At 39.2% G+C, this 23157-nt stretch overlaps 1 protein-coding gene across 3 annotated transcripts in view; it reads left to right on the plus strand.

The window, feature by feature from the left end:
* Positions 1–1851: 1851 nt before the first annotated feature.
* The window catches only part of cdkl5 (cyclin dependent kinase like 5), a 45895-nt gene continuing 24589 nt past the window's right edge, over positions 1852–23157 (plus strand). Inside the window, exons 1-7 of one of the 3 annotated variants that reach the window (XM_082542315.1) lie at positions 1852–2561; positions 5534–5903; positions 10594–10628; positions 21878–21923; positions 22002–22138; positions 22525–22645; positions 22927–22986. In XM_082542315.1, coding sequence (XP_082398441.1) covers positions 5867–5903; positions 10594–10628; positions 21878–21923; positions 22002–22138; positions 22525–22645; positions 22927–22986 — 436 coding nt within the window. In that variant the 5' untranslated portion in view covers positions 1852–2561; positions 5534–5866. Of the gene's footprint in view, positions 2586–5533; positions 5904–10593; positions 10629–21877; positions 21924–22001; positions 22139–22524; positions 22646–22926; positions 22987–23157 lie in introns of all 3 variants that reach the window. The other 2 variants (XM_082542316.1, XM_082542317.1) reach the window with 2 other exon arrangements.

Below are 23157 nucleotides of genomic sequence, written 5' to 3' on the forward strand. Positions count from 1 at the left end.
CGTAATCTGTGTTACAGTAACAACAGAGCAGTTACATTCAAAATTTACAATTTTGAATTTTGAATAATTTATTAATGTAAAACTATAAATGCGCTTTCGCGAAAATCATGCATTTTAAATAGTAAAATCAGCAAATGACAATGATGTGATTTGTGGTATATTATCAAAGCTGATATAATCATGGCTGGTTGAGAAGGAGTTCATTTTGTTTGCTTTGTTACTTCAGTTGTAACAACGTGTCTGTTTCAAACAGTTCAGTTTTCTAAAATTGCATTTTAATTGATTGTAACCAATATAATTAGGTAACATTTTGTATGTTGTATTTATTTGTGTAAAAAGTATTTCTAATAATGCTAATTGAACATTTGTCACTTTTTTGTTTTGCTTTTTTTAATTTCATGGGTATAAAAACGCCTTTTGGGTTAATTCTAGTATATTTCCCCCCCTTTTTTTTCTTTCTCCATTTATTTATTCAGTGACTATAACAGCACCATACTATATAGGAGTAATGAATGAACTGTTTCTACCTGAAATGTAATGGAATAAACATCCAAAGTAGTATAGAGTAACAGAAATACTCAACTAAGGTTCCTCAAGTATGTTTTGTGTACAGTATTTCAGTTAAATGCATTAGTTATGTAACACAGCTACAGATTTAAAAGATAGCTACATAATAGTCTAGAAATATTGTCACATGGCAGTAGTTTATAAGTGAAGATCCTCTTCCAGTTGTGACACTGTGGCAGAAAGCAAACTCTTTCAAATCTCAGTATATGAACAGTAATTACTTTTCTCTCTCATAGTAATTGTGGTATGAAATCCAAGTGGCAAAGTGTTTTTTTTTTCCTTTGTAAAATGGTTATGCACATTCACCAACCAAATGACACCACACAACATGTAACATAATAGTCAGTTGGCTACTGTCCATTAAAACATTTATAAAACTGTACTGTTTGAAACTGACACTTTGTCACATATCAAGCAACAAAGTAATTCAAATGTCATCTTTCTCCACAGTAATAAAGCCCATGTTAATGACTGGGGTTACTAATCCAGTCATAATGTGCTAAAACAATGTAATGTGTTAAACCAACATATACGGTGCTGCTGCAGCAAACTGCAGGGCTGGCATTTAAAATTGATTTCATGTTTGCACTTTTACTTCTTTGTGTAGCAAAAGAAATGAGCTGGCCATTTATCTGGATGCTATTATGTATTCAGATTTAGTATAGACATAACAGTACAGAGAAACCTGTTTGTTTGTTTGTTTTAGTTTAATAGTTTATTGTAATATCTTTTTCTTTTACATAAATTTAGAAATAATCTCAAGCCTCGTGCTATAATTATTGTGGTATCTTGTTGCATTGGGAATTACTTTAATAGGTTTAGATTTTAATAAACAATCACCCCACACACTGTGATGCACTGGCAGACAAAATGATCCAATACAGGCACAGGTAGAGCTCTCAGTCTGAAAAAGGACAACTGGGGTTTGTAAGTCATTAACTTTTAGTATAACAAATGTTGCTCAGACAAAAAGGTAAGTAATTTTTTAAGGTACATTTAGCCTATATTTGCTGATATTTGCTACAGTTTACATAAATACACGCCTTAATGGCATTCCTCTTTCTCCATAAACTATTCTCCTAATGGCTACTGGACGGAAACTGAAAAAAACATTTATCTTATGAACACGTTAACCACATTTCCTCAGAAAAGATAAATCACACCTGCCAAAATGAACTCGAGAAGGTCAAACCGAGACCAGAAGGAGGTGTGTGTGTGGGGGGGGGGGGGGGGGGGGGGGTCACACACAAACAAAATAATGCAGCATTTAATGTGCACCATCTTTCTAACACCTGCTCTCATTACGAAGCCGGTCGATGCAGTGTCCGTGAGTCCAGTGGATTCACACCGATTTCGCCAATTAGTGCATTGGTGGAGGGGAGGTGTAGGTGAGAGCGAGTGGAGAGGAGCTGCAGGAAGATTTTTAATCAGTGACACAACATGGGTTGACCAAAGGGGAGGGGAGGGAGGCAGCAGCAGTAATTAACAGTGTAAAAATCTGCGTGCTGCTGGAAGGAGACGATCACCGGGCTTATCAAACGCTCAACAAACAGTGCGCTGGACTGCATTTCCATCCCAAAGTTTTATTTTATCTCGACTCGCTGTGGATCTTAAACCACTGCTGGAACGCGCAGACGTCCGTGTTTCTATTGGCTGTGCGCAGCGTCGCTCAGAGGAATGACGATTTTGCTGCTATAACCAGCTGATGCTGAGGCTATGAACGCGGAGCCTCTGAAGAACTGTTGACGGTACATTGACACCCCGTCATCGGCGTTATGCCTGCGGATTCGGTCTACCGTCCGTCCAAAGACTGAGTGAGTAGGACATTTGATCGTGTCACGACGCACAGGCCCGGGTTTCCCCCCTCCTCCATCTCCTGTCGCTCCACATGATGTTTCTTCGTCTTCCCACATCATCATTTTCATGGGCATGATGCTCCGTGCTTCACAGATTGAGCTTTCTCACCTCGTACAGGCGTCACATCGCATCTGCAGGTAAACCTTCGCGTGGTTTAAACGGTGAGGTTTTTTACTCGTTATCTCGTCGGATTTGATTTGATTTCATTTTTGGTATGTGTTGGGAATGATGTCTTACCACGGGTTCATGAGTGAAGGCTTTTTTTCTTCTTGAATTGTGGATGTTGTTGTGCAACATTGTCGTGAACGTGGACCGTTATAATGTATGCACTGGTTGCTGTGTAGGCTGAGAATCGCGTGGACAGCGATGGAATGGTGGTGCGCTCTGCAACGCAGCGACGAAAGAGACGCAGTTTCGGTGCAGAGAGAGCAGCATTACTATCCTCCCCCCACCCCCTCTCTCACCTCACGCAAACACACATAGTCTCGTGCACGCGGACGCACGCACCTGCCTATTAAATTTACACTCCCAAACTCACTTATTGCCGAGGTTTCTTTGCATGCAGACTCCAACGAGCCTCAGTTGCAGTGTCGTGTTGCCGTCCATTCTATATTCATTCAGTATTTTCTGGACCTTCACGGTGATGTTTTCACCTTGTTTCCATTTCGTTTTGCAAGGAGAGGAAGCAGCTTATCAATAAACCGAATGCATGCTGTATCCATTTTATTTCCTCCCTAAAGTATGAGCTCTAATGTCTCATAGATCACTCTTGTCGCTGGCGTATACCTATTAAAATGTGCACTACGAATTAATTCACTACCCACTGTCCTTAAATGACAAGCCATGGGTGGCCTTAACGTCCACCTTATCTCTTCCCCTGGAAAGACTTAGCTGTGTGGAGCGTACACTGCATAGGAAAACGCCCACACAGGCACATGAGCCAAGTCAACATTAAAGTGTTTTTTTGCACTGCTGAATAAATCAAGTGTTATACAAATGAAGTTGGACTGATACCGTGAGAAGCTTTGATGGTTCCTGTCCAGCAGCATTCACATTACAAAAGAGGCATTTAATATTCGTGGTCAGTTTTTGGATGTGTGACAAGAGACAGTCTGCCTTTAGATGTAATTGTTCTGGGGCTTTTTTTTCTTTGCTTTGCTTAAACAAAATAATAACAATATTACTTGTACATAGATGTATAATAACCTCACAGAAAGATTGAGGGGTAACTATAAGCAAAGAGGGAGAATGTTAAATCTTTACATCAACCATCTCGGCTTGACAGATTCAGAGTTCTGCAGAGACAGCGGTCACTTCACAAAGTGTAACTGTTGCTGATGTGAGAGTGGTTTTGGAAAGTAAAACAACTGTTTTTGACCTAATGATCCTTTAGCTTAAAACCCAAGAGGTCACCGGGATTGTTCTAAATCCTCCTGACGCAGACGTGAATTTACACATCCGCTTTCCTTGATTGAATTTCACCCAATAATTCTACAGATGATCTGGGTGTTGTCACGCTGTGTGATCGAGTGCTCGGAGCTAAGTTCAAGTCTGACGCCACACCTGAGAGGGTATTGCTGAGGTGTAGGTTGTAATGATGACCCAATTCTTACCCTAATGCTATAGTTTGGAGAAAGACAAAGCAGACCTATTTGAGGAACTAATGAGAGTAGATTTTGATGTTTGTCATTTAGAATGATTATTTTCTTTGTTCTGTGATTGCTAAAACTGGGAGAACAACTCATTAAAAACCATAATTACATATTATTTTTGCTTGTTTGAGTTGTGATGACTTAGACCTCAGAGGGTTAACTTGCTAATACCAAGAATGTGTCATTTTTACTGTGTTCAACATCCAGTTTACCTTGTTAACACTTCCTTGTTAGCCCAAACACAAAAACTGTTAATAGTTTTGCAATATTTAGGTGTTATGTAAAATATCTTGATGCATGCATCCAGGTAAGGAAATCCCAGAAAGCTTGATCGTGTTCACCTGGATGTCGTGTTTACAGTGGGAGAAACGTTTAATCACTCATCCAAGTGACTTCTTCAGTCACTATCACTCACTTGGATGAGTGACGAAACATTTCTCCCACCAAGATGATGAACACAATCAGCTTTCTGGGATTACATAAAGTACTTGACAAATTTTTTTGGAGTTGACGACAGGAAACACGAATGACGACACAGAATGTGATGGTTAATCAAGTAGAGACCTTTCACTGAAAACCACAAACATCACTCAGCTGGCGTCTCCAGAGGGAAAGTCAGGCCGAAATCTGTGGGCTATATCATGCATCACTGTTTGTTACCAAAATTGTGCCAACCCATTTAGTAAGTGCGGAGATGTTTTATCGGATAAGTGAAAACTTTGACCTGCTGATGGTTGCCGAGTGCTGTAGGCAAATTAAAGAGGATTCATTCTCCTCGCACCATGGATATTAAAGCACTCCATCCAATGGCTGTCAATAACTTTTTTAAATAGCAAAAATCCCTTTTTTTGTAGGGACGGTAGAGAAAAGGGTAGGGGATCACTCAGAAGAATCCTCTTCTGAGGATCTTCTGAGCACCTATGTTGTTGACATGCTTCCTGCAGCATCCTCCATGTTGATGTATAGCTAATTAGAATAGATGGGATCTGTGTGGAAGTCATGCTTAAGCCATGAGTTATTTAAACATGTCCTCAAGGAAATATTGTCTTTCTGTATATCTACATGTCCTACTACTAAGGGGCAGGGATAGCTCAGTAGGTAAAGTGGTCGCCCCATGATCGGAAGGTCGGCAGTTCGAATCCACTTAATGGCTACCCTGAGGTACCCCTGAGCAAGGTACCGTCCCTACACACTGCTCCCCGGGCACCTGCTTAGTGGGCTGCCCACTGCTTCACTAAGTGAATGGGTCAAATGCAGAGAAAAACAAGTAATTTCCCCATGGGGATCAATAAAGTATCTATTATTATTATCATTATTATTACTTATTCACTGTCTGTGTCAGGAAGACTAAGAGCATGCAACTCCCTGTGCAAGGAATGATGGGATATTTGGACCTTCAGAGAGACCCTTTGACAACATATTTAATTGCATCTTTGTTTTTGTCTCTGGTCTTCCAGGTTTGCCGGCATGTAGTGTTGGATGGAAGTAGAAGAAGGACATCAGCACATGGAATAAAGGGAGCGCAAAGGACATCTGAATACACTCGACTCAGATACCTAATAATTACAATAATAAGAGATATTTTTAAAAAGTCCAGAAAAGAGGCAGAGAGAGGGAAAGAGAGAAGCTATGGTGTAAAGGGAGTGAAGATGGGCTGTGGTCAGACGCTTGCAATGTTCCTCCTGGAGTCCACAGTTCACTCCACCGGCTGGTCAAAGCAGGAGTCTCCTCGCTAAAAACCCGAGCAGCTCATTTCACCCGCTGGAGGAGCCCTCACTCTCGGTGATGTAATGAATAAGTTTGAAGTCCTTGGCATTGTGGGCGAAGGTGGGTGGATTTTACACGGCAGATTTCACTGCATGCTTTAAAACTTGAAGACTTTATGTACTGTTGCTGGTAACACTGGGGTCATAACCAGTGTACATTTTAATGGGATTCAGGTGTCTTACACTGCACAGCTGAAACCTACACACATAGCTGTTGACAGAGAGTATATATCCTACTTTAGCATTTTTGAGCACAGGCAGATTTTAAAGGGGCGCATGAGCCTCAGAGTGTGGTGAAGTCTCCCATGGAGTAATGTCTAATTCGTTATAATAATAGCTTTGGTCATTAGGTCGCCATATTTATCTTAAAACAAAATTGTTTTGGGTTTTTTTGTTTGCATGTATGCCTGTTTGATAAGAATGCCTTTAAAGGTTTTACTATGAAGCCTCGCTCTTTCCCGTTTTGCAAATTGAAAACATCCCCTGCATATACCTGTTGTTTGGATCCTTTCCACAGCACTAATTTAATCAGTATGTTAACAGTCAAGTATGCTCACCCCTCTGCTGCTCAGTTTATCTTCTCTAACAGTCTCTGTTTTTATTCCTTAATCACGTTCAGTTGCTTCTATTCTGTGTGATTATCATCATCATCATCAGTGCAGTCCAACCCTTCTTGGTCTTGGTGCAGCAAACAAAAATATGAGTATGAATATGCAGAATCTGCAGGCACGGGGACAAGATTTTTGTTTAGACCAAACATGTTTAAGAAGGTGTTGTTTGCATACAGGTAAACAGCCAGTCCAAAGAATTGCACATTTTTATTCAATTAGATTTTTTCTTTGAATTTGTCTGCATTGCTAAATGATAACTTTCATGTGGGATAGGAAGTCTGGCTACTCCGGAAGCCCCAAAATGTTATCAGATGATAGCCAATGGGTTCCCATGCCTAAAGCCTTTAGTTCAAAGGGTAGGATCAGCGCCTTCCTGGCCAGAAAGAAGTGCTGAGTTTGATAAGCACTGCTTAGAAAATCTAGTTTCAATTAAAATTACTTATTGAATTAAAAGACACTCCAAACTCAAGAGCAAGAACTGATTTGTAGTGCTGATGAAACTAATATTGCTTCAATCTATAAAACGCTGAATTTGCCATGTACAGGTAGTTCTAACTTTCAATGCTACTCTAGCCTTACTTTGTTCTTGGTTAGTATGAGATGATTTAATATAATCACTTGTTTTACTGCTTAGGATAAAATTAGCAGTGCCTGTCTGACAAAGACATCCTGTTTATAGATGAGAAAAGCACTGTATATGGTTTTGGTTGGAAGTGTTTAGCTTGGAGGATGTAAAATGCCTTATTAAGAAATCGTAGAAACCACACATTTTTCAGCACCATATGAGTATTGCTGAAATGTTGAATATGCATGTAAGTAATTCTTGCAAATCAACTTTGTGAAATTTTCAACAGCATAAATTAGTCTTGGTTTTTCGGAAAAGCTCATCCTTGATTCTGCTATTTTTATTCCTAATCATACTTTTCTTTAAGGTTTATATAAATAAAATAAATAAAATTGCACTTTTAGCTGTGAGTGACTCTTAAGTGAGCCACACAAACGCCCTTTAATTAGCAATCCGTGTAGCTTCTGCTTCTTGTAGCCAGCAGCGTGATTTGCAGCTGATTTGACTGAGCTGGATCGACATGTATTCCTGCCTTACTGTAATGTGAGAAGACAGAGTAGCCAAGTGTTTATTCTGCTGTTGGTAATTCTCGCAAACTGTGATCTACACCAGCACTCGTTACTACATCTATCAAAAAGTTATGTACACAACGAACCGCAATAACAGTTTTCATACAGTTTTCTGTTTGTTTGTTTTTCTCATGTTAAAAGCTCTGTGTGTACACATTTTTCATACTTTACACAGAGTATGTTTTATATATACAGTGTAACCCTGGCGGCATATATTAAAGTTAACTGTTGTCTCTGCCAACTCGCTTTTTTATTGTATTGCCATTTTTCTTCAGCGTTGACACAGATGGGTTTGCTGTATTTTAAATGTATGCTATCACTAAAAATTGTTTCATCTTTTTCTTCCAGTGAAATTGTGTCTTTTTTTCTCTAAATACATCCTAATACCAATGTATTAGGGGTGCGATGGTACTCGTGTCGATATTGAACGTTCGATACAGTGCTTTCGGTTCGGTAAGCATATGTATCGAACAATACAAAATTTTTAATTTATTTTATCAACTTTCCTTCTGACGATGCTGTCTGTGTTGAGCGCTCGACAATGCAGCCTAGGCAGAGTAGTCGAACGCAGATTCACTGAGCGCAGGGCAAGCTAGCGAGACAGAAGTTAAGCTCTCCTTGCAAAATGGCAAATTGAACCTCCCCCACCCTCATTTAGATCTGGCGTTTGGAACTATTTTGGTTTTCATGTGACGTATGACCCTGAAGGTAAGCGTGTCATGGACTAAAGTAAAACAGTATGTCGGATGTGTCACGCAATGCTCAATTACATTTTTGGGAGCTAGTGTGTTAGCACAGTTTGCTGTTAAGGTGTTGGCCGTCCAGCCCCATGCACAGGGCGATCCACAGTAGCTCGTTAACGGAGATTTGCGGTGTTGTGGAGTTAAAGTCATTTCAACGAGATTAACGCTGACAGCACTAGTGGGAACACAACGAATATGACTGCACATTTACTCTGACATCATCCTAGTGCAAAGACAAGTGGAAGCAGACAAAAACAACAAGCACTGCTACAAACTTTACCGCCGTTAGCACATGATTCTCCTTATGGGGACCTGATATGTTTAATATGCTGCTGAGAATATAGCCCAGAAGAAGCGTATAGTATAGCTTTTATTTTGGAAAGAGCCATTTCTCTGTAATAAACTCTCTTTTCCAAAGATGAGTGATTCCTCAATCAGATATATTTATTTTTTATTACTTTTTTGTTTCAGCAACATTAAATTTAAAAACTGTACTTTTGAGTTAAAATATATATTTATAATTTTAATAAATGACAAATTAAAAAGGCATGAACATTTTTTTTTGTATCGAAAAAATATCGAACTGTGACACCAAAGTATCGAACCGAACCGTGAATTTTGTGTATCATTGCACCCCTACAATGTATGTAAACTTTAGTCAGCAAAACTATAAAGAAGATTTTTTGTCATACTCATGAATCAGAGGTAAAGCAACTTCAGAACATTTTGTTCTTTGTAGACAAAACTCCTTCACAGTTGCTACATGTTTTTCAAACGTGACAGAGAATTAAAAAAAAAAAAGATCTGAATAAACAGCTGCTGCATTTTTAGCTTCTAATATTTTTTAAGTGTTTCCTTTTAGAATGCAGTTAGCTAAACAGGGAGTTTGAATGTTGTAAGGATCTTTCTTAAGAATCTCCAAAAGTTGATTCTGTTCATCTGGACGTAGCGTTTTGTGGGAGAAACTGCAGGTTTCCCCGATCTTATAAACAGTACATTTGCATAATGACTGAAACCAGCCCAGTGAAGGAACAATGGGTTTAAGAATGTTATTTAGGAGTCACCATTCTCTCCTTACTGCTTATTTACACATTCATGTTCCTGTGATTTATCAAAGAAACACATTTGTACGTGTACTTGTAATACTGCTGGGACATTAAATACTCTAACTAGCACCACTCACCTATCGTTGTCCATGGAGAAAGTAAGAAAGGAATTATGAAACAACTTAAGTGGGTTTTTGAAATTCCCATAATCATGTAACTCATGCACACGCTTGTGAGAGGTCTGTGCCATTTATTGCCAGCAATTTATGTGTATTGATAAAATGTTTGTTTTACCATGTAAGTAAATCAACTTTGTAAAACTCTGGAACTGCATAAATGTTACCACAGAGACCATTTCTACAGTTTTTCTGTAAAGACAAACTATATTTCTACAGGCTTCTCTTCATATCTGCACCTCTTTCTGCCCCTATAGCAAACAGATAAATATTTGAATGAATCAAAAATCTTATGATAAGAAATATCATTATAAAAAAATAGGTTTTAATTGTTGTTGTTTTTAATTTCCTTTCACAAAAAAAAAGAAAAACAAGAAAAAAATAAACACTGAAAGTAACTCCGAAAGCAAGCTAAGTGACAGATGGTGTCAAGGCAAAAGGGCATCATTCTCTGTAAGACTGAAGCTATAAAAATCTCTAAAACTCTGCACAGAAATCAGGCCATTGCCACAAAAACAGACCGATTGTGGCAGAAAGACAAGCAGCATTACCTAACCCATTACGTTGCATATGTGATCTGAACAGCAAAAAGAGCAATTTGGAAAGACGTGGAAAACATTAACTTCAGCAAATGCGAGTCCAGCTGACATCCTTGCAGGACAGAGCCAGAGACTCGACTTCTGAAATATCAGCCATCATCCCAGTCTTGTTAAACTGACACAATCATCTGTCTTAGTAAAGACAGGAACAGGGACACGGTGTGTGTGTGTGTGTGTGTGTGTGTGTGTGTGTGTGTTACTTGTGAAAGGTATAGCCGTGAGTGTGTGTTGTGTGTGGGAGAGCGAGTATGCATGCCTCCGCCTCACCTATTAACGGCTGTTTCTCTGGTGGTTCTCACCTACTGTACTTCTTTTTCATGAACCTGTTTGTTTGAGGTTTGGAGGTCAAAGCATAATTAAGATGTCAAAACTTTAACACCACATCTGAGTCTCACTTTTTTATTGAGCGTTTGCATCTTTCTCTCCATTTCTTGTTGTCCAGGAGCATATGGAGTGGTGCTCAAGTGCAGGCATAAGGTAAGATAGTATTTCTGATTTCTCAGAGTCTTACAGTATGCCTGGTTTGTTTTATTGTGATGTAAAGTGTTTGGATGGTGGCAAACTTTCACTGAGAAGAATGGTACGGTGATGAAGACTGAAACAAATGTGACTGGTATGATGGTTAAAATACTCAGAAAACTACAATGTCAACAGTGATGTTTCATCCCTATTTCATCCCTGAAATGTTAGCTAGCGTGTTTTAACCCATTGTAAAAGCATACAGTAATGGAGGAAATCCTTTGCTTGGCTCTAAGTCGATATACTATGTAGACAGAAGTGCTGAGCCACCTACACATTATCAAGAGTAGCTGCTCAGTAATGGAAACGGATACCCTGAAGCTCCCAGCTCCCAGTTTTGTGCAGATGTTAATGCCGGAGAAGGTTTGGATGTCTGTAGAGCACTAGCAACTTTTACATACTATGCATCTCAGCATTCAGTGACCCCGCTCTGTAACTCCAGTGGTCTGACCCTTTGTCGCTGAGTTGTAGTGGTTCTTAGAAACTTCTCTTTTGCAATGTTATCATTTACAATTGAGGGAGGGAAGAAATTACAACCAGTGAGCTCTGTAGAACAAATCATTCTTTCACAAATGGTTGTAAAGCCAGACTGCATGGCTATGTGCTGGATTTTATACATCTGTGGCAATGGGACTGAAAACAGCTGAAAGATTACCACTACTTTTTTTTCCATATAAAGCGTCTGGTCTGTATTTTAACAACCATATTTCTGTAGCTTACAGTAGGGAGACAAGCTGTATAAGTACAGCTTAGACTTACAGGTCTAATTCATTTAATAAGGAACAGATCTGCTGTTTTCATAGAGAACATTTATTGATGGCTTAGTTTGGAAGATTCTGCTATTGCACAAAATCGACCAGCGAGCAATTATAATGCAAAACGAAATAAAGTTCATTTCGCTTTTCTAACACACCCACAGTTGGTCCATTTGTTTTGCAGACAATGTGCGTGGTCACAAATTTTGAGCTACAGACCACTGTGCTCATTGGCAGATGGCAAAATTTACCTCATGCACACCAACATTTGCAGCCTCACCAAAAGCACATCTCAAAGCTGTGAGGCTATTTGTGCTAGGGTACTTATACTTGCAATGCCAAGCAAGTGTTTATCATGCAAGTTATTATCATTTGCCAATTGTTATAAAACACAAGGTAAAGCTGAGGCAGATGGAACCGTTAGTATTGCATTTATGTCCTAAAAAATAGTGGAGAAAGTGGTTTATTTATCGGATGATGGGATGGATGAATAGACAGGGAATCCCTTTAGAGTGAAAGAATGGTTACAGCCACCTTAAAGGTAGATTAGAAACTTTAATGTCACCACTTGCACATGTGCACCCTCATATGAATCACTTACTTGGTGCTTACTCACTGTGTCACGCTGTAAGCATGAGTCTGAATGTTCTCTGACAGACATTGTTAGATCACGTTGGATTTTAGCGGTGACTCTTAAAACAAAGTTATTAAATGTGAGCCATTAATGTACTTTGTATGCATGAATGAAAGGGCTGAAGGTGTGACTCATCCAGCTGTGTCTTACTTAATATAACTGTGCGGTTTCAAGCTTATCTTTAGCTGTTATATGGTCCTATTACTTGTTTCTCTGCAGTCTGTTTATAAAGTAAATGAATTTTCTCAACATGTGAGAACTTTCCAAATCAAAATGATTACATTACATTGTTTGTCTTTTTGACTTGTAATGATTGGGAATTCTCAAACAAAGCTCAAAGACCTTTTTTACACTGTTGAAATTTTGGACTTTAGTCCAAATTTATTAAAACTGCTCTGCAAAACACTAGTGCACATGCAACCAAAGACCGCCTGCAGCTGAAGGACAAATTTTCACAGTGTGACTTCTAATAAGGCTCGCATGTGAATACCAACCAGTCAAAAGGAAATGAGGCAAAATACAAAGGGCCAGTTTTGTAATATTTGAATAAATTTTAGGAATGAAACATTTCCTTCCCAACCACGTCAAATCTCTCCTTTTTCTCTTACTGCCATCATGTGTTTAGACTCTCTGCATGGGCTTGTGGGCCAAACAGAAGAGTTGTGCAGTTGGATATGAGGGCAACTGGGTGACTGGGTATTTTGTCGCCATGTCAGGTGGGCGACATACACACCTAAGTTTGTGAATGTGATGACTCAAGAACAAGGCGACATGGGATTTTGAAAGTGATACCATAGGGGTGTCTGCTCGTAGGCTTGGTGGTAGCACTGGTGGTTGCCAGTATATATTTTAATTAATGCCACAATTCACTGGAATATACGACATGCCTCAGGAGGATATTGTCTGATAGATTTTATTGGACCCATCCTACACAATGTAACATTAGGTAAACTTGCATGATGATTGCTGCTACGCTGTTGAAAGTTATCTGCAAAATAAGTTGTAAGCTAACACACTCATTCAGTTAGCACCTTTTATCTCTACTGGTCATGTTAAACGTGTGCAGTCAGTTATCTTTATTAGAGTTTTTATATTGTCAAATCTGAAAGGCCCCCACGTAGTTCTGTGGTTTGGCATCATGCATATCCATTCAGCATTGTTTCTGTTGTTTTCTATTAGCGCCAAGAACAAGTATAGCCTAATAGTCAAGAAGCGTGAGCAGGTCACAGTGACAGCACAGCACGCTGCTACCTGTGCATGTTGCTTATATGCTGTGAATTTTGAGGGTAAAAAAATGTAACAAATTTACCAAAGACATATTTAATACCTTATTAATTCAGTTAGTAGGAAGTAGGTTGTTATTTCATCGTTCAGAAATAACAAAGCTTTTTGCTACGTGATCATAATTAGCAGCTAAATGTGCTTAAACTTACAGAAGGTAGTTGTGTAGATTAACCCCCTTCTAATGAAATTCTGTCCATTTTTGCAAAGTAATATGTAGCTATAGCTTTCAAGTCAACGTAGAGTTGTTGTCCGAAGTTTACACACATGGACATAGAAGTCATGGTAACTTTTAAATTTGAATGATTTCTTTAAATTGTTTTTTTTCCAGGGTGAATGATTGTTGTTGCTGTATGCTTAATGACTTTAAAAAACAATTTAAACTTTCTCTAATTGGCTGAAGGACAAAAGTATACATACAGGCTGAACTATAGGTTTCTGAGTCATTTCTAAACAACAACAGAGTCCAAGAAATTCAGTTCAAACAGTTTACATAAGTACAACTTATTTGGATGTGTCAACACTTCGCCAGGGTCTGAAAAAGGACCCAGACTTTTACCCTCCAATGAGAAGAAATGTGCAGATGTTCAAAAACAACCCAGGAACTGCTGAGTCTCAAGGCTGCTATGAACTGGAAACTGCTGAAACACCAGCGTCGCTGTCCACTGTAAAGCCAACGAAGAAAGAAGCTGCTCAAATGGACAAGCCAAATACCTTCTGAAGAAAATTTTATGGTCACACGAGACAAAGACTAAGATTTTTGGACACAGTGACAAGAGTAAAGGTGAGTATCTCAGGCCTAAGAAGACTATAGCAACTATCAAGCATGGTGGTGGTAGCATCATGCTTTGAGGGAACAGTGGATGGAATAATAAAGGCAGACTACCTCCAAATTTTTAAACTTCAGCCCAAATCAACAAAACTTGGACATAGTTGTATGTTCCAACAGGAGGACAATGATCCCAAACACATCAAAACGGGTTCTGGAATTAATAAATCATTCACGTTAACATAGGCTTCTGGAATGACTTTCCCAAAGCCCTGACCTCAGCTCTACTGAGAATTTTTAGAATATAACCAACTAACTGTGCCAAGAAGAGTGGTCAAATATCCAGCCAAAATATGCAGCGTTATTGAAGGTAGTTTATGGCTACCAAAGCGTCTGCTTGACTTACAACTTGCTAAAGGATATTTAACCAAATATTAATGTGAGTGTATCCATATATATGTGTGAGCCTGTATGTATACTTATAACCCTTTGTGGAGGAAATGCAAAAGAAATTCAAACTGCACTCAATTTCTTTTTTTTCCTTTTTTTGGTGAATGTGGTGACTGTGAATGTATGACTGCAGCTGTAGTTAACGAAAAAAGTTCAATATTTGCCTCTTAAATAAAGCAGTACTTAGTGTAAAAGCAAATTTTGTTACTGTTAATTCAAATGATTACGGTAATTTCTTATGAATGACAATTGTGTTATGTAGTACTTCGTTCACAACCACTAGTTATTCATTTATAAAAATGGCACCTAATGTCTAACCCAACTTTGTCTAAAGTGATGAGCTTGATGTTCAGAAAACATGATTTTCAGTCAGTGGTTTTAATTAGTTTTAGTTAGTGTGATTGTTTATTTACGATTTTTATTTATTAAACCTTTAAATTCACAATATAGTCTTCTCCAATAAATCTCACCTCTTTTTACATGGTGCAGTACAATAACCAGACAGCCCATGTGAAAGTACGATACAGACACAGTGGTTTGGATTGATAGTCAAGTATTTTCCATTCGTCTTTTCAGATTTTTGTATTTTATGTGTTCATTGATCAGGCTTATTTAGGGCTTTTCCAGGCTTTTGAATCAGTCTTAGGCAAGTTGACTGCCGGTATGCTGAGTGGAGCACTGATGTTTTAGAAAGCAGGAATAATGCTGTCAGCTACAAACAATGCAGCTATTCAAGCACATTAGTCAATAAACTTGGAAGCAATCTTGGAATATAAAAACATCTGTGGATGAATCAGCATGTTACAATTGAACACACACACACACACACACACACACACACACACACATTGGTATCCTGGCTTGGTCAGAGAGGAATGGGGTTAATGGCGGATTACAGCAAATATGAGCACCTGTATTCAGACATTCATTAATAAATAGACCTTAACGAAGAGCTTAATTACACTGAAACTAACAAAGGGGGCCCTTTTTGATAAGCACTGATGTGGTTTACATGTGAAACAGATTGCTCCACACTGTGCCTGTTGAAATAAATTTTCGGGGCTTTCTTCAATATAAACACTAAAGCAAATTTAAAGATTAAAGAAGCTAAATTGCACATTGTTTTTAAAGACACTTTACGCTTAGATGTGCAGAAACATTGAAATTGCCATCTGTTTAGTGACAGTTTAAAGTTACTTGACCTCCTTATGTGTTTGGATTCTATGTGTCTATAATTTGTACTTTTTTGATATTGTCAGTGCACACAGAATAGGTTTGTGGCTATTTTGTGATTTTTATTTTTTTTTTAATTGTCCTCAATGTTTCGGTTGTTTTTAACAGACAGATAATTGAATGTTTTTGATAACTGAATGTTTAAAGGCAGACTTAGCATTGAGTACTCAGGATTGGTTGGTGTTTTCCCTGTAGTCTATTTTCCTACATACCATACAGTCTGAGCATGTTTCATCCAATATATCCTATCATTATGACGTCCTTACTTTGCTGTGCTTCATAAAACTTTCAAAAAAGCCATAAATTATACATATTGAGTGACATTCTGAATATGCATATACTTGCATTCTGAGAACATGAACAAAATGACACTGTAAGTAGAACACAGTGGTTAGGCAGGAAGTTGAAATTCAAAGAGGGACAGATAAAAGAGAAGCTAGAAGAAAAATCTGGGAACCAGATGTATTAACATGCAGGATGCAGCTGAATGTAAATTTGGACAGCGCCTCATCTCTTAAGCATATTGGCCTGTTGTGGAGGAAGGCTTAAGTTTTTTGGCTCTTTGTACTGTCTTTGTGCTCTAAAGATAAACCCTGCATTTGTGAGAGAAATGTTTGTCTACCCGTTATGGCAGAATCCTAATATGTCTAAGAGACACAGAGAAATGCCAAAGCATAGTAAATCCCAGTCAAATTAAAATAAATCTTTTTGGTGGCTGTAGCTAAAGAGGTAAGGCAGGTAATCTACTAATCAGAAGGTGACTGCTTCAGTCCGCATGCCAAATATTTTTGAGCAAGATACTAACCCCAAGTTGCTCTGATGCATCCATCAGAGTGTGAATGTTAGAAAGAAAGCACTTACGTATAGAAAAAAGCGGTTGGGTGAATGAGGCGAGTTTTATAAATGTGCTTTGAGTGCTTCAGTAGAGTAGAAAAGCACTGCATACAGTAAGAACCAGTCCATTTACCATTTACCAGTAAATTACTTTCCAGTGGTTATTGGTACTGTTTGTATTATTGTATGCACTTTAGTCAGACACAAAGTGAGAGACAGAGCAGGAGAGCAAAATACCACTAGAGCATAACCATTACTCTCCAAGGTTTATTGTACTGTATTGATTACTCCATAAAAACCATTCTGAGTCATTAACTTTTAATTAAATATGATGTGCATAAAATATCTGAGGGACTAGTGAGTGATAATAGTGACTTAAATTCCAAGCGTTCTATATGCATTTTTTGGGTGGTAGAAAACAAGATATGAGCTTAACAGTAAAGGTGACCCTAACTTAATGCACAGAGGTGAAAATACCACCTAACTTAGCTAATATTTTAGCTTTACCATCAGCGTACTCGTTCTGCTGTCGAGTCTCATTGGCAGGCTTGTTCAGTAACAGAGCTCACCTCACAGTATGCCTGCCTACATAGGCTATGACAATGTTCAGTCTTTATATTAATTTATTATAGCCATGATTTTAAAAGATGACCTTTCTTTACACTGTGGTGTGTGTGTGTGTGTGTGTGTGTGTGTGTGTGTGTGTGTGTGTGTGTGTGTGTGTGTGGTGTGTGTGTGTGTGTGTGTGTGTGTGTGTGTGTGTGTGTGTGTGTGTGTGTCACAAAGTCCACTCTGGCACAAGAACAGTTAATATTTCCATGCTTGCATAGCACAAATGAAACAGCTAATAACATAGCATATCTTTAAAATTCAGTATTTTTCTGTCACAGACTTTTTTTTTCTTTCTCTGGACCACAGTTTTGTTGTTTTCAGCAAATCTCCATTTCATAAGAAATTAAATACCAGCTGTCAAAGTGTGGGTATGTTAAACTGGGTATTGCTTCCCTTCCTCTGGGTTACTAAGAAGTGACATGTGACATGTTTCTCATTTATATGACAGTGTAGGGATTCATTTTCACACACACTTGGAGCCAAAGATTCAGACCATTGCAATAAAAGCTTTTTAGCTTTGCTGCAAGAGAGCAGTTATTTTTACTTTTCTCAGCTGGAAGCAGGGCAAAAGAGAAAAGGGTAGCTGAGGGAGAGAGACAGAGAAGCAATGTGTGAATGTGTGTGCGTGCACGATGGAGAGGAGGAGATGCAGAGGGATGTATCGAACAGGGAGACTACGCTGATGGTAAATGGGTCACCCTGTTAGGAGTCTTCAGCAGACCTGCGTGTAGTTAAGAGAATCATGCCTGCAGGCTGTATGTGCTGGGCTAAAACCTTACCCGGTGACACAGGAACTGTACAAGGAAGGAATTAAATGCATTTTAAATGTATGTTCATTTGTAAATTATATATGCTTCACCTCACAGTATGCATTTGATGGCACATATAATTAGTCTAGTGAACGTGCGCCAGCGTTTGTGCAATGTTCCGCCACTTTATGCAAGTGTTTTTATTAGCGTATGTGGGTGTGTGCATAGAAGCTTGTGTTATCTTGAATTTGTGTTTTTGGAGTGACAATAGCACAACCTACACAGCCAGTGTTTCCTGGTGCCTATACAGGATCTCAGTGCAGTGCTGGAGGGCTGAGAGGACTTGTTAATTAATTACTGGTAGGCGACCAGCAGAAAATTCATCAGTGACTCTTTGATAATTGATTACTTGTTTAAGTGGTTTGTCACATTACAGTCCCATTCATTTACTGGTTATAGATTCTCATGCAGGTTTTACTTGAATTTCTCCGTTTAAAATCTTTGTGATCAAAACCTGATGTGTTAATTTCACTTTTCAATCCAAAGCAATTTGAAAGCATAATAATAATTGTAAGAAAAAGAAAAAACTAGAAAACAAAAAGACGTACATTTCTCAGGAAATTTTGAGTGTCCCAATGCACCAGCTGGCCATGAAGATGTCACCACAAGTAAGAGCTAACCAAATAATAGCTTTGGGGAAGCTGTAAGACATTTTAAGGTCAAGATTTAGGTAGCCAAACATAAATAAATAAATGAATGAATAAACAACCGTGGATAAAAAGAAACAGGTGTGGAATGGTCTTTAGAATATGAAAGGAATTTTATTCTGAAAGTCTAAAGCTTTTGCAGGCATCCTGTTTTTACAGTAGTAGTCATAATTGAAAGAATAAAACCCACTATCCTTTTCAGCCCTGAAAAGAAGCTTTACTATTTGCAAGCTTTTATTTTGACAGTCTAGTACTATTTAGCTAGTCTTTTTAGAAATGAGAGACAAAGTGTAGACATTTGTCTCTCCCATGTCCAAGTGTGAAGGAGACAGGAAAGAAGCGTATTAAAATGGAATTTGGTTATTGAGTAGGTCTTATTTTGAAAGGCCAAATTTTTTAAACATATCCTGCTTAAACCACTATGGCATCCACACAATAGTCCATTATATTCATGCATTACTGTAGCGAGTTTACATCACAAAATGAAGTACCTTGAGCCAACTGTTGTTGTGATTTGGTGCTATATAAAAGAAAAAAAAGAATTGAATAGCTCATTATATACAGAAGAGCCAGCATCATTTATGAGCCCCAGCAATTGGCTGCAATATTCGTTGTTTGCAAGCTTTTATTATGAAGGACACACTTTGCTTAGAGTCTGATTTTGAAGGTGAATCAAAATTTAGACAGTCTGGATCATCTTCCCTCTCTTTGCCATCCTTACAGCAACACTTATTCAGTCCAAATGACATCCTGATGTCCTTGCTGTAGATCCTGATGAGATATATCAGTGAGTCAATGTCTCACTTGCTCCTGGCATACAGCTTGATGCCATCCATGTACAGGAGGTGGCAGATGGTCATTCAACTCCTGAATGTGTTTCTATAACCACTTGCTGTGATGAGCTGGCTGAGGGTGTTGAGGCCTATACAGCACAGCAGCAGGAACAGTGTATCACCTTGATGTAATCTGAACTTTGATGGTGACTTGTGCAGTTAGCATGGAGTTGTTGTCTTCCAGAGATTCATTCAGTACCTGATGAAGGCTATTAGTACACCATTAATCTTTTATAGCACCAAACACTCCCGTAGTCCATGTAAGGCACAGGCTTTCTTGCAGTCAGTCCAGGCAGTGCTCAGGTTGGTCTGCCTGGTCTTAGAGTCTCTGACTCTATCGGTGAAAGGGTCTTTGGAGAGCAGGCCGTTTGTTCTTTTGAACTCTGCTTCTCTGCTTTATCTCTTCAGACTAGTAGCCAGAGGTGTGAGACTCTGTTTGGCAGTTTTGAGAGCCTCAGTTACGGAAATTTTGTACTTATCCATGGGCTGCTGGCAGTGGAGATAGTAACTATGGCGGTGTTAACATCGTCAGATAGGATTTTGTTAATGAGCCCCAGATGTTGTACAACTGTCTTGAGTCTGGCTAGTCTCGACTACTGCTCGGTATTGTTCCTTTTGAGTTGTCTCCTCGGGATCCTCAGCTCACTAACTGCTTCCTTCTTTTGACGTTAAAGCACTGAGCTATCGGCTGCTTCTTGGTCAGCATGACCTTCTGCTGATCCATAGGTTGTACCTCTTGGGTCAGGGGGGCATTTAAGCGTTGCTTTTTTATGTACTTTGTGTGACTTGTTTAAATCAGCAGCAGCAAATTAGCAAAGGTGAGGCTATTTTGGAGTGTGCTGACATATCTGTGGTTTCAAAGGTAAATCAGTGCAGGTCAAAGAGCCCACACATGAGCACAAGTATCATCAGCGCTTTAGATATTGCTACCACAGAGCTCGAAATGTCCCATATGGTGCATGGCTGCTGGTGTGTGTGTTTTTGTCTGTCTAGTAAACACTGTAAAGCTCCCAGTTTGCTCTTCAGATTTTTCCCCCCTTGGCTAAAATCTCTAACTTTACTCTGAGGATTAAGTGCTGTCAGAGCTGTAAATCCTTGTTGTTTCATTTCATTTGCCTCTCATGTAAAAATCTCTAAACAGACAACTTTGTACTGAAAAAACGCACAGGCAGTCAAACGATTTGTTTGTGTGAGCAAAAGCACTACAAATGACGCGTAGCTCATCATCATGCTGGCTTTTCCCCACACTGAGGCCGATTCTGTTGCCTATTCCACAGAAAACAAAAGAACAATAGCGGGACACAAGAGCGGCCAAGGACACTGCCCAGTATGTTGTAATTCTCGTAGAGCCTCTGGGTATAGCATCAACACCAAATAGACAAACAATGTCATGTTGACTGCAACAAGACTTTTTGCTTTATGTTGTGACATGCACAACATTTGCTTTGTATCATTTTATATGAGGTAACACATGTTGAGAGACACTGTATCACTAGTAGCTTTAGCTTCAACACAGACGCTAAATAAAACAATTAATGCATGCAGCGAGAAGGACTGTGCTAGAGTCATGGAGATTCCACTTAGTCCTAAAATTGCTACTTTCTTTCAACAAAGTAGGCCTGGTGTTTGATTTTCAGTGAAAAAAGTCAGGCTGTTGCATTATATGACTGCAATATTATTGTATGTAGGGGAAATGTAATCACCTAGCATCAAACAAGCTGGCACACATGTAAATCACTGCGTTTACCTCTGAAAAATCATGCATTTTCCATCCAATAGCATGCTCCAGTCCATACAGTACAGAGTCAAGTTCCTAAGGTATAGACTGAGGGTCCATCCTTTTGCAGTAGTTGCTAAGAGGCTTTTTAAAGTGTGCTTCTGCTGGGCCATGGCAGTCTAGCAGCAGCAAAAATCTGCGCTTGTGTTGTAAAAATTCAGCAAGGTCAATCAAGCAACCTGCAAGAAGCTGAAGGAGGCCTAAGAGCGTTTTAGCTATGCCAAAGAAGTGCTGTTTTGTCTGTCCGTGTGTATGTGCGGACTTGTGTGCATATGTGTGTGAGAGAGATAGCCCTGAGTAAAATAACTGAAATGAGAGCACCAGCATCGCTCTTGTTTTGGCACTGCCACGGCAACTTTTCCTTCTTAATGTTAGGAGTGGGCAGGAGTGGAATTTAAATGTCCTCTCTCTTTCTTTTTACCTTTTTTTGTCGTTGTTGTTCTGCAGATACTTTCTATTTCTTACTTCTTCTTTGATCTTAATGGTCTTGTGTCGTATAGGTCTGGTTGTTGAGGTGTTTGTCTTTGTCTTGGTAAGTGGCTTGATTTGACTTTTATCCTCATGTCTTCACAGGAAACCAATGAGCTGGTGGCGATTAAGAAGTTCAAAGACAGTGAAGGTGAGTGGAGTGAGCCAGGAAGTTAGGAGAGAAGAGAGGAGCTGCTGTCTAATTTCTGCTGCTTTAATTTCCGAACAGAAAATGAGGAGGTCAAAGAGACCACTCTTCGGGAGCTGAAGATGCTTCGGACACTGAAGCAGGACAACATCGTCGAGTTGAAGGAGGCTTTTCGGAGGCGGGGGAAGCTCTACCTCGTCTTCGAATATGTTGAGAGGGTCAGTTCAGCGACTGCGTCGTTATCATTTGACTTCGCACACGTTCCTCCTCTCTGCTCTGCCGTATCTAGATTCCTAGCCTACTTCTAAGTTTCAGGATTTTGAGACTGCTCACTTAAGCATTAAAAAGTGTCGCCATGGCAACATATGAACTATGCTGTTGGTGAGTAATGGTATTCCCCACTGTGTTGCCAGGGTACCCGGCCAAGTGTTTATTTTATGACAGGTTTTATTTTCATGCTGTACTCTAGTGATTTAGCATGGTGTCCCCTCTCACCCCCTGTCAGGGCTAAAATAAAAAAAAGAAACAAAAAAGAAATTAAAGGTTAACACCATTAATATTTTTAGAGCACACTTTCTAACAGGGAATTTCTTGCACCTTGCAGAATATGCTGGAGCTACTAGAGGAAATGCCCAACGGTGCTCCACCTGACAAAGTCCGCAGCTATATTTACCAGCTCATCAAAGCCATCAACTGGTGTCACAAGAATGAGATTGTGCACAGAGGTGAGGAAGTGTCACCCGGTCTAATGTCACATCTGGAAATCACACTTTTGTGATTCAATAATGATTCAAAAAGGAGGAATTCAGTTCAAATTATGTGGTGTACATGAGCATGTTGGTTGAGCCTTTCCACACATCAAGAATAGTTTGCTAAGACAAAGTACTGTCATAGGAGGGAAACTGAAGCTGTAAAAAATGTATATTGTTGTCTTGTATTCATGTTACGTATTCATGTAGTAGGACAGCATTTGAAGCATATTGTTAATGCCTCGTTTTTCTTCCAGATATTAAACCAGAGAACCTCCTTATCAGCTCTGAGGATGTTCTCAAACTTTGTGACTTTGGTGAGTCTTCTTCGGTTTTTTACAGCAGCCAGCCATGTGTCACGGTGCTGTAAGGATTTAGAGTCTGTGTGCAAGGCAGTAAAAACTCCCAGACCATGCACATTTCGCTGCTCGAGTGATGATAACTGCTTTTAAAATCAAGCAAACTCTTTAACACAGTAAATCGCTTTC

The sequence above is a fragment of the Aulonocara stuartgranti genome (genome assembly GCF_965226115.1).
Source record: "Aulonocara stuartgranti genome assembly, chromosome: 1".
Taxonomy (NCBI): Eukaryota; Metazoa; Chordata; class Actinopteri; order Cichliformes; family Cichlidae; genus Aulonocara; species Aulonocara stuartgranti.